Source organism: Drosophila mojavensis, unplaced genomic scaffold (genome assembly GCF_018153725.1).
Source record: "Drosophila mojavensis isolate 15081-1352.22 unplaced genomic scaffold, ASM1815372v1 contig_49, whole genome shotgun sequence".
Classification (NCBI taxonomy): Eukaryota; Metazoa; Arthropoda; class Insecta; order Diptera; family Drosophilidae; genus Drosophila; species Drosophila mojavensis.
This window is the reverse complement of record NW_025318872.1, coordinates 3,805,034-3,823,326: the sequence shown is the minus strand read 5'-3', so window position 1 is coordinate 3,823,326 and position 18,293 is coordinate 3,805,034. Positions and strand designations below refer to the sequence as shown.

Sequence of the window (18,293 nt, the reverse complement as noted above, 5' to 3'; positions counted from 1 at the left end):
TAAATGCCTTTTAAATGTCCTTAATCTTTTTTTTAATGAGAAGAAATTTGTGTTCAACCTCTGAATATTTAGCTTTTCGAAATAGGATATTTTTGCAAGGAGAGTGTGTGTGCACAGTGTAAGAATATCTAATTTGTATGTAAACTTATAAGAGCTGAGTCATGAACTGACATATCATAGGTGTATATACATATATCCTTTATACGTAGTATTTGATGTCCTATATACATAGATAAAAATATATAAATATGTAAAGTTCCCAGAAAATGTCGCCACTAAAAACTTTTAGCCACAAGTCACTTAGCTTTGTTTGTGTGTTTTCACACACTCGCATACACACACACATATGCATATAGATATATTTTAATGTATAAATAGCTTAACTTTTACATTGCAACATGCAACTAAGCCGAGCTTACAACAAAACTTAGACTAACTTACATAGACTTAATGAGCCGTCATACGATTGATTCGGTTTTTGTTTCGGATATTCGTTGGTTGTATGCGCTGCATCATTAAACGCAATTGTCTAGAGACATATAGACAAATAAGAGACACACTCACACACACACACAAACAGAAATATAAATGCATATGGAATTGGTTATAACAATAGATATATATATATGTGGGTATGTATATAGATATATTTATTTATATGGTTATGGATGGGTTAGTATTAACTGTTTAACAATCGACTAAGACATGATATGAAAATATTGATAGCTATAGACACAGTGAAACACAGCTAAAACGTACAATAGCACACGCATATAAACAATGATAACAATTAATTATTTGGTTAATAGGTAAGCACACATTCACACTTACACACTCACTCACACACACACAAATATTTATATATATTTGTATAGCAATACAATGGAAAGAACGAGAATAATGTGGATTGTGGGGGCGTATCCATTGCATTTAGCTAAATAATTATGCTGATTGCAATCGGAAATACGTAGAAATACGTAAAAAGTACACTTAATTAATCCTTACTGCGCTCATGCCCTGTAATCGCTTTAAAAAGAACGGGTAACTTAGCTGGCATTTGCGATTATTGTTATGAAACCCGTTGCTGATAGGTTATAGGGAAACATTAAAGAAATCTCTTTTAAAATTTATTGAGCAAGGAATTTGGCAGAATATAAAATTATGTATATATAATATATATTAAATATATATTCATGACATGTATATAAAAGACCTAACAGTGAAGTGAGGAATATCTGCTAATCGAATAGGTGGACGTATCTCATTCTTCTTGTGGCAGGACGTAATTAACGTTGATTTTTTTATTTCTAAGTATATAATTTAAGCACACACACATACATACAGTAAATACATCCATACACATAGATATAAGTAAGATATAGTTAGGTTTTTTATTTATATTTTGGGATTACAGAGAGTTTATTTGTTCTTTAAATATGTTTGAGTTGATGGGCTAAGTGACGGCAAATGAAAATAAAGTTTAGCGCAAAAATTTGTACTTATTGTTAAGTGATTGATACGTGAATTAGGCAAAAGTTTGTCTGCATCTCGAGCGTGATTGGAATTTAAGCATCCAGCGTACAATTCTTTGATGAGCTGTCCAACAAAAAAGAGAGCAAGAAATAGGGAGAACCGCAAGAGTAAAGCAGAGCGAAATAGGAATAACTATTGGGAATAAAAAACGCTCAACTTTATGCAGACGTAAATAATTGAGCACGTTTTACTGAAATATTTGATTTGTAGTTCAGCCATGAACAGGCACGAAAGCAAAGCTTACTTAAGGTAGGTTGAATGTGAGGAGTAATGAATAGAGTTGTCTACTACATAAGGATAAGAAAGAGAGAGCAAGAGAGAGATATATATTTATGGAAAGAGATAAATTTAGAGAGATATATATATGTATATATATAGAAAGAGATATATATATATAGAGAGAGAGAGGGAGAGAGATTTATGTTGTCTCCATAGAGGAGGAATATATTGACATCCGAATTATATTAAATATAAATATTACTTTTGTATAGGAAGTTGATTTTAAGACTAAATTGGAATAATATTTATAAATATTTTTTATAGTTTTCTTTCTCTCCTGATAAACAATTTTCTGAATTGAATTTATTCTAAAGGTATTTCAGGTAGTGAAATAAATTAGTCCTAAATTCATAAAGAAAGCTCACCTAACCAACGGCAATCAGAGCAACTTATATTATTATTTTAATCCTATGTGTATATATATTTTTTTATCGTATCACAACATTAAAGTATATTGCTGGCATATTTCACGCTCGCCTTTAAATGTAATATGATTTGGTGTCGTTGCGCTTAAGTTAATTCAGTTTAGTCTAAACTAAAATTTTGGTAATTTGGTAATGACTTAAATATGAATGTAGTTTAAGTATGAAGTTTGTTGTTGTTTTTTTTTTTTAATATAGTTTTGTTAGTATATATATAATATGTGGTGTGGTGTATGTTGTGGTTAGTGGCTCGGTTGGGGATTTGGGTTTAGCAATAACAAAATGGTGTAGGAATGGCAATAGTTTAAAGTGGCAGCAGAGATTGAGATTTGTTGAGGCACTTGACATTTAGTTAAGGTTAGGATGGATGTTAGGTTTTTCGATAAATATATTCATTTTTTGTTTTGTTGATTGGTATTATTTATATATGCGTTTTTATTTAGTTGCTGTTTAATACGAGGGATTTGATTTCTCATGCACAATACTTGAAAATCTATTTTGCCTTTGATTTGGTTTTTTTTTTTTTTTTTTTTACAAACAAATGCAAATAAATTGATTGTCTTTTCTCGACAATTGAGTTTTTTATTTTTATTTTTTTTTACTTTTTTAAGTTTTGGCCAAATAAATTCAAGTACTGAACGTCTAACCAGAAATATTACACCAGCATATTGTTGAACAATTTCATATGTTGGTTATTGTCTATGTTTTTTTTTTTTTTTTTTTTTGCTTGGAAACTAAGTATATATATATATATGTACTACGTATGCATTAACTATACATTATATATATATAAATATGCTAATGGAACAGATCACATGAATTGGATATATGTGATTTTATGGAAGTATTTGATTTGGGAACTTTCGATTGTTTCGAACAAACTACTTGCATAATATTCTGGTTAAACAATATGTGTTTAGAGTTCAAGGAGTTTAGTCTGAGTTTTTATTTAGTTCGGTCGTTTTTATCAATTGAAGTTTTGTTTTTATAATTTGTTATTATTTGATTAGCTGTTACAGATTATATATATTGCATATATATATAGACATATATATATATTTGTTTCGGTTAGCATTACGAATCCAATTACAAAGTGAGGCCCACATCAACGGCAAGCTGACAATGTACAGTCCCACTAGAATACCACTGCGTGTAAACTACTCTTATTCGAAGTAAACAACGATTTTCTTGTTATCATTAAAATAAAAATTAAACATATTTTCGTTTTATTTTTTAGGTCTAGTCGACTTTGCCACATAGAACACATTAAAAGCAAATTAAAAATTTGTTATTTGGGTAACATTGAAACACAAATAGAAATAAACACAAATAGTTGATTATGTTTAGATTTTAGCTTTGCCTTTCATAATAGACATAAACACAAACAATAGCGAGTGGGATTATGATACGCTTATAGTAGCAGGTCAGGGATTATCTATAGATATTTATGGATATTGCATATATATTGTATTTGCATAGAGCATATGTTTACGGTTTCAGCAAACAAAAAGTGAACTATAAACAAAATTGAGCTATAATTACGAAATGGAAATCATACAGAGTATTAATTATAGGGCAGTTCGTTTGGCTGGAGCATTGGAAATTTACTGAGCATTGAATCGTTTTGTTCTTAATACTTGATTTGCGTACACGAAAACATCTTAAGCGAGTATATTTGTGTAGAGCAATGCCTAGCTGTCTAACCCTATGATTATCTTGTTGATCTGGCAAAGCTTTTCGTTGTTAGTGGCAACGCTATCATATACTTGACTATTAATATCATACCTATGTTAGTTAATACACATAGTCTCCCTGAACCAACAAAAGGTTGCTGTTTTCTATCCTCCACTAGACAACAAGTCCAAGCATATATACCTGGGTCGAATGGAACATTCTACAGTATATCTGTTATCACTTGAAGATAACCAATGAGGCTGAATTATGAATTAATTACTTGATGAATCTGGAAATAATTCATATATATTTGAGCTTTACTTAAATGGTTTTCCATTGTAGAATTCAAGATTTTTCGGTTAGAAAGAGAGAGCCGTTCTGAAGTGATATAGTATTTCTCCTTATTTCTATCAGTTCTATTCATTTGGTTAGGCATGCAGATAACTAATTTTATTAATTTGATATTTGTAATGCATTTTTTTAAATTCCATTGCTCCATTTAGAAAGGCCATAGTACAGGAACTTAAAAATATTGGTATAAGTAAGTTATAGCTGAACAATCTATAGTCTATGGACTACAATTCGAACTGGCTGTAATATTAAAAGAAAGCAACTCAACAAATATATATATTTAATTTACAACTAAAGTGCACAAACCAACTACAATAAAATTAGTTTATAATATAATACGGAACGAAAACTTTGCTAGAATAAAATATTAGATATGTATAGAGTTTATGAGATTGGCAGCTATCCTCTAGCTGGGGCTTAACTAAAACAGTTATACACACTTACCATTGCATTTATAATATATGAATTATATAGTGTTGAAAAGTATAAGATTGTGATATATTTGGGTCTTTAAAATATCAATTTCATGTTATATACCTAGAGAACTTGTAAGATGTATATTACTAAGTATAGAGCGCATAATCAAAATGTAACTTTGATTTCTAATAGTTTATTGTTTATCCGTTTATCCATTGTTATATTGAATTAGTAAGTCCGAAATTCGAACTGTACTTGGACCCACTTACCTATTGTACATTAGCACGTCGGGCTTCCACAGCTTGTTGGGCGTAATTCGTAGATCTTTGACGCCTCCATATTCCGTTTCATTCCAGCGCAAGTTGTAGTCGTTCCATTCCTATTTGTTATACATTCAAAATATTTTAGTACCGATCAAATATTTGCTGATTGTTAAATACTAATCATAAATGAAACAATCAGTATGACTATAACTGAAATAATAAAGCAACATGATGTGAGACAAGAGACACACAGAAACTAGGCTAGATAGAATAGATATAGATATAGTAGATGCAGAGTAAAGTAAAGGTAACGAATGAAACTAATTCACAATGGGCACATGCATAAAACAGACACGTAATGCATAACAATGTTAAGTTACTGTTAAACTAGATGGCGAGCTGATGCATAGTAACACATAGCTAGTTTATAGAAAACACACTTGAGAGTAAGAGTTTAGTTAAGTCTTATCATATATATGCTCAAAGACACACACACTCACACATACACACTTTTACTCTGTTCTTACAATACTCTTTTGCAGCTTTTATAATTATAGTCGGAGTAGGTGAACATTCTTCAACGTCAGGTGGGGCATATGTATATATGTATGTATATATCATTAAATAAATGAATATTTTTATAAAAGACTATTCATTGAAACATTTTATCATATAATATGTATGTTACAAGAGTCATATGTTATATATTCTACATTATTGGAAATATTGTAGAAACACAACCTTTAATTTTTTTCAAGATATATTGGAATACTTCGATTTCAAATTTTCCTCATAACTTTCTGGACAATTAACTACTATATCATATCTCATTTTACTACTACTAAACAGCAGCTCCTATTCTTGTTAGTAATGTATATATTCAGTAAATTGAGCTCTTAAATTTTATAGAGTCCATATTATAACTCAATGTTTTGCCGACAGCTAGTATATAATTATCATTATATAGGTTTTTGCCTGTTGCCGTTGTCATTTAAATGCGACTGTCTGATCCTGCAACATGACGTGGCCAACTGTTTTGACGTGTGTCGCGCTATCTTTTCGCCCCAGGACGAGCACCACGAGGCGGCACAGGACTAGGCTCTGCTTTGTGTCATTTGCGGTTAACTGTATGCAGTTGTTGCCTTTGTTGCTGTTGCTGTTGCTGTTGCTGTTGCTGCTGCTGCTGCTGCTGCTGCTGCTTGTTGCTCTGTTGCTGCCACATGCACACAAAAACCCAAACAAGTTGCAACTCGCGCTTGAGCTTTGTGGCCTCGCCTACAAGTGGTTCTTGTCATAAAAGCGGCAAAGTTTTCCTCTAGTTTTCCTCTTAGTTATTATGGTTGATGCTGCTGTTGTGCTTTATAATTTACACACACATACATTGAGAGATATATATATTTGTGGCATTTTTAGAGCAAGCGATTGTCTCGCTGCCTCCTGCTGCAGCGAATCCCTTTTTAAATCACAAAAAATTTAATTATATGCCATGACATTGCATTAAATTATACATATACATATACGTCGTATATACATATATGTATTATTTTATTTTACTTCATATCTATATATATATAATGACTCTTATATAGCATGAGGCGACGTCTGCTTGGCTTTAAAAACTTTCTACTTTACTGCTGTTATTGTGTGCGGTTTTATGACAGCTGTAAAAACAGATGACGGTACACACTAACTACACGCAACAGAAATATGACCAATTTTTCGGGCAAACGACCTCCTGCCGCTCCTGCTCTAGGAACTGTCAGCAATTTGGAACGCGCATTACGCCATTTTGTGGCAGAGTCGGGTGAGATTTTCTTGCTTTTCGCAATAGCAATTAGTTTCGGGCAATAATATGAAACTCGAAAATTATATTGCAAGGCATACTGTTTTTAATACATTAAGAGCTCTGCTTTGTAATTATTTTTAATTTTGATTTTTTCGCAGCTAGTAGTGTATCAATTCCCTTTGATTCGCGCTATAAATATTTTGTTTTTTTTTTTTTTTTCGATTTTCCAGAATTCAAATGGTCAATAATTTATATTGTGGCATGACTCAATGATTTTTTGCTTCACTTATTTTAGTCTAATTTTATTTGATTCATTTTTGACTTTACATAGTAAAGATTCTCATATTACATGCGGATATTCCAGATTCCAGTTTCACTCATTTAACGGTAAGTGGTAACTTTTTCAAGTGGTAATTTTTTCTAATATGCATTATGACATATACTTTGAGTATTCAAACACATTCCATGCCCCAGTTACAAGTGCTCCTCATATCATTCATCACGTAAAGATAATTTAAATTCTGATAAATCAATCGGAAATAAATGCTCCACTCCTTTTTCCTTTCTCAGTTGTAGTGTATTTCAAAGGTAATTAAAATTTATGGTGCTTAATTTCCACTTGGTTTTCTGTCTGCTGTCTGACAGTTCTAGCTATGTCATATAAAATATCAGAGCCGTTGATTAACCCATCGCAGCTCAACTCCCTTCCGCTGCCTCAGCTCCTGCCCCACATTCAGTGAGCGAAGGGTAAGTCGATCCATTCGAATCATGTAGATTTGTCGGCTGTCGCTCGGTGTAGAACATTCAAATTACAACTGTTGCTGTGAATTGTCGAGCATATTGGGGACATTTCAAAATGTCAGTTAATAAATGACGCATAAGCCATCAATCAAATTGCCAATTGGCAACAACAACAACAGCAAGAGCAACACCAATAACGATGGTAACAATACGTGGCATGAATCACATTTTGAAAGCTTTTGGCCCTGGACAAAACCGAAAATTACAAATTACAGGACGCATACAACATGCGCATGAGAAGCGTAGAGAGAGGCGTTCCGTTGCGTTAAATAAATAATTTAATTAATTTCACAAATTGACAGGGCTTTTGATGAGAGCTTCATCAAGCCCAATGCGGGATATACATAAGCTCAAGGGCAAAAAATTATGTAAAATACACTCACACACCCTATCACACACAACATACACGTGTCACATGCATCATAACAAATAAATAAATATGAAAAATGTGTATTTTAAGACATGCGATTTGTAGTTTAATTCGTAGACTTGTCGGACAATGCAATTTGTGCGAGAAGTTTTTGCTTTTAATCCATGCAAATGTTGTTGCTGTTCACTTTGGTTGTTGTTATTGTTGTTTAGAGTGTTTTGTTTGTTGTTTATGTGTTTGGTTTTTAGTTGCTCTCAATAATAAATGCCAAATTAAAAAATATATATATTTATATATTAAAACTATAAATAAATATTTTATACTGGGCCAGCTAAAACTAAAAACTCAATGTATTTTGAGGTATTTGAAAGCTACTTAAAAATGTATTCGAAAACTAAATAGTCGAAGAATAAAATAGGAAATCATACTGCATTATGCTTTAGCTAGTTAAACAGTTTAAAATATGTTCGATTCTTCTTTTTTTTTTTTTTTTTTTGTAGTTTATGTGTAGTAATGTAGGTATCTATTTAATAAAGCGCATTGATTTAAGTGTTTTATGATTAAGTTTGATTGTATTTAAGATATATAGTTTAAATAATTTATCACACACGTACTAAGCCACGCAATCAAGCTAAAAAGTTGGCATTGATATTGATTGATTGTTTAGAGAGACAAGGCGAGAGAGACGGGGAGACATTATTTCAAAAAGTGTAAAGTTGGGCACCAGAGAGAACTGGACTATAGAATACAGAAAGTGAATTATTTTTGGAGCTGAATATCTCCAAAAAATTGAAACTTTACATAGAAGTTTGGGTCTATAAACATGGAGTGCTTTTTGGTACAACTCAGCATAGGGTATGGCCGTGTGTGTGTATAAATTATGAGGCAGGCAAAAGAAGCACTTCATTAGCTAGGCCTAGCAGCCGAGGCCGCCTCCAATTTATTCAAATATTTACAAGGCACAAACAGGCAAAGGCATCTTGAAGGCTGCTCAGCATGGCTAACAAAGGGCTCTTTTGTACTATTTATGATAACGATTTTTAAGCAGATGATTTATTTATTATAAAATACAATATTCAAGATTTGTATGTTTAATTCAGTTTTGAGTTTAAGTTCAAACTTACCAACGAAAGCCAAAGATTCGTTATAAGTAGCTGATTTTTCTCGTCCTACAAACGCATTTGTTTTTTTTTTTTTTTTTTTTTTTAATAAAATTTATTTACATCAACGCAAAATAGAAATTAATAAAACCCAAAGAAGAACAAAATTAACGAAAGGAGAGAAATAAAAGTTAATCAAAGGCATAAAGTTAAAAAGAGCAGAGCATGATAATAGAAAGTTTATATATATAAATATTTTGTTGTTTGTTTTACGAGTTTTAAAAGAGATTTTGTACCTCTTTCATTTATATTATATGTTTTTAGGATTTGGCCAGACTTGTTTGTGTTCAGTTGATCGATTCTGTTCCACGATTTGGCTTCAATGTGCATTCCGTGAAATTATGAGCAGCTTAAGTTAAGGCTAATCAAATTTCTGGCTAGCCTTGAATTGAATCGAGTTTCTTCTGTTTTCCCTCAGAAATTGAATAACGAGTTGTGTAATTAGCCTGACGCTGGTACAAAGACCTAATCAAACAGCACAAAATGTATAGAAAAGCTATCAAAACTTTGCTTACACAAAGCAGGGCTTGTCCATGTCCATGTCCTTGGGCTCAGCGCTCAATTCTCAATTCTAAATTCTCAATTTTGCTGCTGGTTAGGCAGCGGAGTCAGCAGTCAGACGAGTCCTTTTGTGTGTTCATTGTGAGGCGACATTTCACTTTGCCTTTTGATCAGATGTGGGCATGTGTCTGTGCAATAAAAACTTTGAACTAGCCATTGTAGATATCAAAACCCATTTATCTTTATACAAATTTTAATTAAAGATATTTCATGCTGGCCCATTGTCAGTCAAAAGTGGACAGACAGTCTGTCAAACGTCCGTCTGTGTATCAGTGTGTGCATACTAAAATTTAATATGTAATTCAAGCTGCTTCGCTTTCGATGCAGAGCAGGCTGCGCCACCCCCTCCATCTCCTGCTACTACGCCTTGCTCCATTCCGTGGCTTTTCATTTGCCTGACATCTGCATATGAAAGCCTCAGCGCCGAGGTGACTTCTGTCATTAATAACTTGCCAGTGCAAACTAAAGACGAAAAACGAAAAACAAAAAACCAAAAAATGAAACGGAGAGGGCCAAAATGGCAAAAATGGTAAAACAACAACAAGGGCAACATTTTGGCCCAGTTAGTGCCTGACAGCAGCTGCAATAACGACTTGAGCCATTAAAAGATACAAGGTGTTGGGGTATTGAGGGGGCTCCCTCGACAAGGGAAGGGCCTGGGCTCTTCCCGACCTGGCAGGATACTTTGTAATGATATGCAGGGTGGTTCCACCCACTCTTTGAGAGTGAGAAGGAGGGCAAGGGGGGCAAGGGTGCCACTTAACGTTTTTGGTAAGCCAATATGCGCAGCACTTCCTTTCGACATCAGCAAATGCCATAACGTCTATATATGCATGCGCCTGTGATATGTGTTATGCGATATTTGCTTTTGACACCTTATAAAAATGGCGGTTTTGTGCAAATTTCATGTTTATGACAGGCAGTTTACTAAGCGCTCTTCCTCGCCAAAAAACACAAAAATACACACAAAAAGACACCCACACACTCACACAGTCAAACACAGCTGTGACACGTCTTGGAGTGTGTGTGGAAAATGTCGAGGAAGCCAACATCGTCGCATACTAATATATATAAATGCTTACACATATATTTTTGCTATATCAACATATATATGCTTTTTCTTTAATGCTTTCCCTTTTCTAAAAACCTTAAGTAAAGATAAATGCTTAGGAACTGGAGATGAAGGTTTAGTAAATTTTAGTTTTACTAATATACTCTCTGAATTAAAGTTTATTTATGTAGGAATTCATCTTGAATTACATTAAATATTATTCAAGAGTATGTCAAAAATATTTCTAAAGTATCTTCGATCCATTTTATACTAGCTCACTGTACATATGACTGCATATATCAGCATAACTTAGGGTATTCGGCTGTCGCCATTTCAGTCTTAGCGTTTTTGCTTAACGCAATTTGCTCGAGTTGAAGACATCATTTGCAACAAATGACATTTGCATTAAATGCTCGCACTGCTCTCTTTTTATGTATACCCTGTACATATATACTTCACAGACCGTACACATACACACACACTGAGACATATGTAAGTATATTGTATACATACGCTTACGTTTTGTACATAATGTAAGCTTTAGTGAAAGTTGTCATGGAGTTTAATGTCGCAGCTCGTCGAGCACGTTGTCATTGCCTGCATAAGCTTATAGATTTATTTTGCATTAACGTGCCAAATTGTTTTTAAATGAGTTTCTAATGAGCCAACAATTGCCCCAGCAGCCAGATCCAACTGGAACATATATATATGTATACATATATCGGTATAAATATATATATGTACATATGCTTAGCCACCGTCTTTCATGATAAATGTTGCCTGAAAACTTGCTTATGAATGGGGTTTACTACACGCCTACCTACACATGTCTGGTCTCTGTGCGAACTGAAACTGTTCAAGGACAAAGTTTGTTAGCCTTGGCAGCTGCTATCCGCTGTCCCACCCGCCGCTGCTAATGCCACGGCAAATAAGTGTGTGATAAGTGCGCGCAGTTTGGCTCTGCCCCAAATTGTTGCATGTTGTGTAGCAAACGTTCATAAAATTGGAATTAAGCTAAGGGCTTGCTGTAATAAGCTCTGCAAGCGAAAAACAAAATAATAGCCATTATATTTAATGCACGTTCGAAACATACATATGTAGCAAAGGTAGAGCTTCAAAAGTTAACAGCCAAAAAATGTGATCAGTTTTTAAAGATAGCATAAAATCAGCAATTCAGGGAACAATTTCTAGCCTATTGAATAATATATTTTCAAATAAACCAATGTATTTATTATACAGCTCCCCCTCCTCTGTGGGCCCAGACTTTGTTTTTGCAGTGTTGCGCCGTAAGCCTTTGACATTGGCTACTAAGCTAACTAGCTGCTATTAGCAGCTTAAGGACCTTTCTAGTGCTCGTTGCACTTGAGGCTTGCTCATGCCTTGAATACCCTTAGACATTTCCTTTTGACACATTTCTATGGCCAGTCATTTGCTGGGCTTTTGTGTGGCAACTTATTAAGACCAAGGAGTGCAAGTGAGAGAGAGACAGAGAGCGAGAGAGAGGGGGAGAGAGAGCGAGGTTAGTTAATGCTCCTGGTGTTAGGCGAAAAATGCTAATGACTTTATTTCTTAAATTTTGATGTTGCCTGCACTGCGCCTGTTCCCTTCTCGGCTTCTCGGCTGTTCAGCCGCACACAATGTGCATTTTAATGGCATGCCAAAGAGGTGGCCTCTGACACTTGAGAGTTCAAGACCGCCTCACGTACGCCTCGGAACGTACAGCTGTAATTTTGCCAATGACACTTTACCATGTGCTCCTCCTGGTGTCTGGTTGCATCTGGACGGATGGACGTATGACCGACTGGCTGACTGACATGCCTGGGCCACCGATGTTTAAGGCACCATCACCATCAGCATCAGCATCATCATCATCAAGCAACATGGGAAAAGTTGATAGAAAAAAGAGGAGATCAAGCAAAAACCTTGGCAGCCACTGAGCACGTGGCGAGAGACCATGGACACTTGAAATGCTTTTTCCAGTGGTTTTCTGTTTTTGTTGTCTTTCATATAGTATGCCAAATTAAACATATATGTATGTATGGCGAAAATTCAAACTCATTTCTATGTGGACAATTAATTGAAGCTATCTAGGACTTATACTGTATATGCATATATTTATCATAATTTCGAATCCGGGATAAATCACTCTCGACTTCTCGAATCACTTTCAAAGGCTGCATATATTAGTATCGAATGTCAGTGTATTTGTGAGCTTTTACTTTAGACTCGGTCTGCGACTGCATAGTTCACATCGAGCTTTAAGCTCTTGGACTATAAACAAGCTTGTTTCCTGTATGTGAGATATTTGTTGATAATCATTTTAGTTAGCTCATTTGCTTAGTCGGTGAGTTCGAGCAGCTCCATATGCAGCGGCTTGGGCGAGGGTAAGCTATTAATTATTTGTAAACTAATTAGCGTAATTGACAATGCGGCCAGGGTGAAAGGTGAAAATGTCAGGGCTAAAAATTCATAAGGCTGCAGTTGGGGTAAATAATTAATGGTGTTTGGAAATGAACAAAACGCGCGTTGCGGCTTTTCTATCAATGCATCAATCGCAATTCAGTGCATAAATCAACTGTGTGGCTATCAAAATGCAAATGCCTATGCGTGAAATAAATAAATTAATTTAGCTGCATTAATTAAAATTTCTTGCTGCACACATTAAAGCCAAATCGATCAAGGAACAGTTTCTCTTCGGTTTTTAGGTATTGTTTGTTTTTGGATATAAGAGAGTATGCCTAGTTTAGAAGTTTAGTTAGATTCGAGTTTAGTTTAGTTTATATTTTTAAGCAACATGCATGGCTTCTTCTTATATTGATTGATTTAAACATTTTCTTGTTGTCTTTTACTCAGTTGTTCGTAAACGTTTTATGACATGTACCCAGCAATAATTAAATAGTTCAAACATAATCTGCAATTGATACATTTGTAGTAGTTGATTTGGTTAGTAAATACATACATACACACACATACACACGCACGAAAATATGGAATTTGTCTAAATTAACACGAGGTTTTGCAGTAGCGTTTATGATAATTAATTTGAAATTAAATGCGTATTTAATGTAAAGGTTTACTCCGTCTCTAATGCGCTTAACACAAGTTGTTTGTCTGCTTTCCAAGCACTCGACTGGCATATATATCTGTGTAATCCCTAAATTATCCTTTTCTACATTATTTGTGAGCAATCAACTCGAGAGCGAAGCATTTACTGTCATACCAAGCGTCGTTCGCCCTAATGGGATTTAATAAAACTAAGCTACAAATCAAAAATTCTATAGCAAATGGTATCAATTAATTATTTGAGAATAATAACAGGCTGATCATAACTGGCTGTTGGCTAGACATTTGAGCTAGAGTTTAGAATTTCGTAAGCAGGTTACTAGTTAGAGTCTTAAATAACGACAAGACTTTTGTCACTTCAGCAGAAATCTTACGGTATCCTCTGTCAAAACAGGCTTGCTGAAGGACATATACTAGCTGCTTCAGATATAACATCAAAGTTTTGTTTATACGCTTGGATTCAGAGAGTTTGTTAAATTAAAGTCAACTTCTTGGTTAAGAAACCCCCAACTTGATATTCGTATCAAACCCTATTGTTATATAATTCATTGAATTCCACGAATATATATATATATATAATATTTGTTAGCAGTAAATTGTTCTAAATTTTGAAAGTCTATCTTTAGAGATTTTAACCCCTTATTATAAAAATTCTAAAGAAATATTTTGGATTTACGTCTATTGCATAACAATTATTTTTATTTTTTGTTTTCAAATTATTTTTGAAAGCCAATTTAAATATAATTACAAAAATTCATTAAAGCCGAGCACGTTTCATTAACGTAATATTCTGTAATAGATTGAGTGTTATTTTTTAAAATAAATGCATAAATATTTTCATCACTTCTGCCGCAGGCTAACAACACTTTAAGCGCATTGAATTACATATACATACATATATTTCAGTATATATACTATACATATGCACATATGTGCATATAATTACTGATTTTTTAATTCAGACTGTCATTTAATTAAATTGGATTTTCATGTGTTAATTTAATTTGTGTGAGAAAACATGTGGCACAACAGACCAAAACCAAAAAAAAAAAAAAAAAAAAAAAAAAAAACCCCAAATGGCAAACAATGTCGCGTGGGTAAAAACATTTATTGAAATGAAAAAAGTCAAGTAATGTATAGGTAGACACATTTAAAAAACCATATATATAGATATTTATATGTAAATCACACAAAGACAACGTCAATAAAAAACGCCTAGACACGCTGCTATAATGGTTTTTATTAATAATTGTTTTAGTTAAAAGTTGTTTGTTTTGTTTATTTTTTTTTTTTTTTTTGCTTTGTGCATATGCAACAATGATGCAGTTTTGATTTAATCACGTTTTTCATTTTAGCTCTTTGTCAGCATTTATTGTTATTAGTTTTTCAGGTTTCAGTTTCTAAGCACAACCAAAATAAAGGCATTCAAAATCAGCTCTGCAAAAATGGGAAATTATTTGTTGCTGTCATAAATCTTGCAGAAAAAATGCTCTATTAATTTTTATTGAAAAGGGTTCAATTTTATTTTTTATTCGATCAATCGCACTCTGTTTCAGGTGATGCCACAATCAGACCGTAAAAGTATTGGTACATCAATTTTATTTTTGTGCGCATGAATACCCTGTAGGTGGGTTGCAGGTTGTAGGTCTCGCAATAAGCCAGATGTCTGCCGATTTTCGATCGACTAAGCTGATTTCTTTTTATCTAAAGACGCGATGCTGGTTAATCTAAAAATAAAATACAAATGAATAGAGTCCAGGACTATTTTCGGACTTAGTCCCTGGCTAGTTAGAGCCCAATATTGGAGCTCATCAACATGTGGCCATATACGTGGTATAAGCTGGGGCACTGAAGACTCTCGCACATCTTCTCACTTGATTTATTTGTTTGGGCTTATGAGTGGAGTGCTCTCTGGCAATTTATGCCAATTTAACAAGGCCCTTGAATGCATATGCAATATGGGCAAGCGGAGAAGCCTATAAATCAAATATTGTTTATGGCTCAAGCAGGCTAGCAGAGTTTCAATTTTAAGATGCGAGCTGGTTTGTTAGATATTTATTTATTTTTTAGTATTTGGGTTCGTTTTAGCTTTGATTATTTTTATTATCGTTTGCTTTTAATTAAAGTGACTGCAGATTTGCACTAACAACAATATATATATGTATATATGAACGGTGTATTACAGCAAATAAGTTTCTGTTGATTTTAAATATAATATTTGTATATAGTTCTTTCCACACACATATCGAGACAACACATATTTGATAAAAGACGGTTTCGAAAGACAAACGCAAATGTATTCGAAATAAAATATGCTTGTGTTTACTGTTGGTCACTCACTATTGCTCATTGTAAATCAGAAATCATAAGTCAAAGCAAATCAAACTGAAACTGTGTACGAACGTAAGACCCTAGGCAGACAAACAGGTGCTAGACAAATTTGACGGCTGGTACATGTCACTTACCAAATTTAACCACGCATTTGTGGTCAGAATCTGATTCTTTTCGTCCTATAAAAAACGCAAGAACTCATTATTGAAAAATGTTTCAGATTTTTTTTTTTTTTTTTTTTTTTTTTTTTTTTTAAGACAAAAATTGAGATACCGTCGCGGCATGTCCAAACTGCTTAAATATATGTTGAATTTATCAAAGAGAATATATTTAAAACAGTAGAGTAAATATTACGGAAGTCCTACGATTCTTTTCGTAAAAATAAAAGGATTATACATGAAATTAAAATTATTTTATAAATATTAAATAAAAATTTATTTTAAATAATATTTTGTATGAATTTTATAGGCTAAGTCCCTTGTAAAAATTATATATATATATATATATATATATATATATATATATATATATATATATATATATATATATATATATATATATATATATATATATATAACCTTTTCCAATTGTTTTTTTATCGCTGATATGTTTTTTTTTTTTTTGTCCCAATAATAACAAACAAATTGCATAGATATATGCCAATAATCAATATACATATTAGAAAATTCCACATTTATTTGCTAAAGCAAAAAGCTTAACGAAATGTTTGATAGAGATTCGAACGGCGGGTACATGTCACTCACTCACTTACCACAATAACCACAAATGCTTTTTTTTTTTTTCGTTTTTTAAAGTCCTATATATGTATATATGTATGTATGTATGTGTTATCTTATTCTATTCCAATAAACCGTCGCGACGGCCACACTTGATTTAAAAATCGGGGTATAAAAAAAAAACTTCATGTAGTCCCCATTCCGTTTGTTTTGTTTCTTTTTCTTTTTCTTTTATAATTATTCAAGTTGGTTATGGTTATTTCTGAATTCAGACACGTAGTCTGGTTGCTTGCGCTCGCTCTTGGGAATTTCGCCACTTACCACATCGATAATTTGCTGAAGCGTTAGTCCAAACTTAACCTCCAGGGGCTCCGATTCGTTGGCAACGGGTCGCTCCAGTGTGTTGTAGGTGGAGAGCAGGTGATTGAGTAAGCGCTTCTCGTGTGGTCCCTGACAGCTTTCTGCAATACGTAAGGCAAACACACATCAAGTCAATTAGCTGCCAAAGGCCTCAAAAACTCGCTGCACTGATTTATGTTTATGTTTATGGCACATCTCACTAAACTTAGCTAATGAACGACTCGCCCATGGACAGCAGCACGCGTCAGCGTGCATGGCAGCTCATTAGATAGCAATTAAAAATCTTTCACCATATTCAGTTTCTGGCAGACACCTAATTACGGCCTAAATTGTTCCTGTTGCGCCCGTCAAGCGTCGTCAGCAGAAGGCCTGAATTGCTGCACAGATGCGAGCCATCCATCCTCTATATGCATTTGCAGTGCGGAACGGACAATTATACAGAGCTTGCACATTTTACAATTCATTCAAATTTGGCCGTGTGCAACACGAATAACAAATCAATTCAATTTTATTATGTGCAAACTTTACTCTTGTTTTTCCAATCAGTTATGACGAGATCTTCAATCAAATGAAAATTTAAATAGAAATTGCCAAATTTAATTGGAACACATTTTTGGGAATCAATAATTTCAATTCATAAATACATATGCATTAAATCTAGTCTTTGTTAAAATTCTTATTTGTTTGATGTATCTCTCTATCTCTCCCTCTATTCCTCTCTCACTATCACTATCTTTCTCAATCTCACTCTCCATTTTTATTTATCTTTCTTTCTCCTTTCTTCTCTCTCTCTCCATCGCTCTCTCGGAGTATTCCTCTCTCTCAGTTACTCTCCCTATCTCCCTATATCTATTTTTTATCTTTATATATAGTTCATTATCATAATTTTTTAATTAAAAATTCCTTTATAAATATGCATTTTATTTATCTTATAACTATATTTAAATTAATTGTGATAAACCTTCTTCTCTTGCTTTAATTTGTTACTTTTTTTATGTCTTTACTCTAGTCATTTGTTCACTCTCTTTCAGTATTTTTATCTCAAATACATTTAATTTAATTAATGCAAATGAAGCGAGCTGCAATTGTTCCTTATACACTTAAGCATTTCATACAAAGCCGTAACCACATATA

General features: G+C 33.4%; 1 protein-coding gene across 7 annotated transcripts in view; it reads right to left on the bottom strand.

Moving 5' to 3' along the window:
- The window catches only part of LOC6578051 (neuronal acetylcholine receptor subunit alpha-7), a 129,814-nt gene that overhangs the window by 21,211 nt on the left and 90,310 nt on the right, over positions 1–18,293 (bottom strand). For 4 of the 7 annotated variants that reach the window (XM_032729444.2, XM_032729443.2, XM_032729442.2 and 1 more), the window contains exons 3-5: positions 17,121–17,260; positions 16,197–16,241; positions 4,946–5,055 (exon numbers count right to left, since the gene is read on the bottom strand). In XM_032729444.2, the coding sequence (XP_032585335.1) occupies positions 4,946–5,055; positions 16,197–16,241; positions 17,121–17,260 (295 nt within the window). Of the gene's footprint in view, positions 1–4,945; positions 5,056–9,020; positions 9,066–16,196; positions 16,242–17,120; positions 17,261–18,293 lie in introns of all 7 variants that reach the window. The other 3 variants (XM_032729440.2, XM_032729441.2, XM_044009276.1) reach the window with 1 other exon arrangement.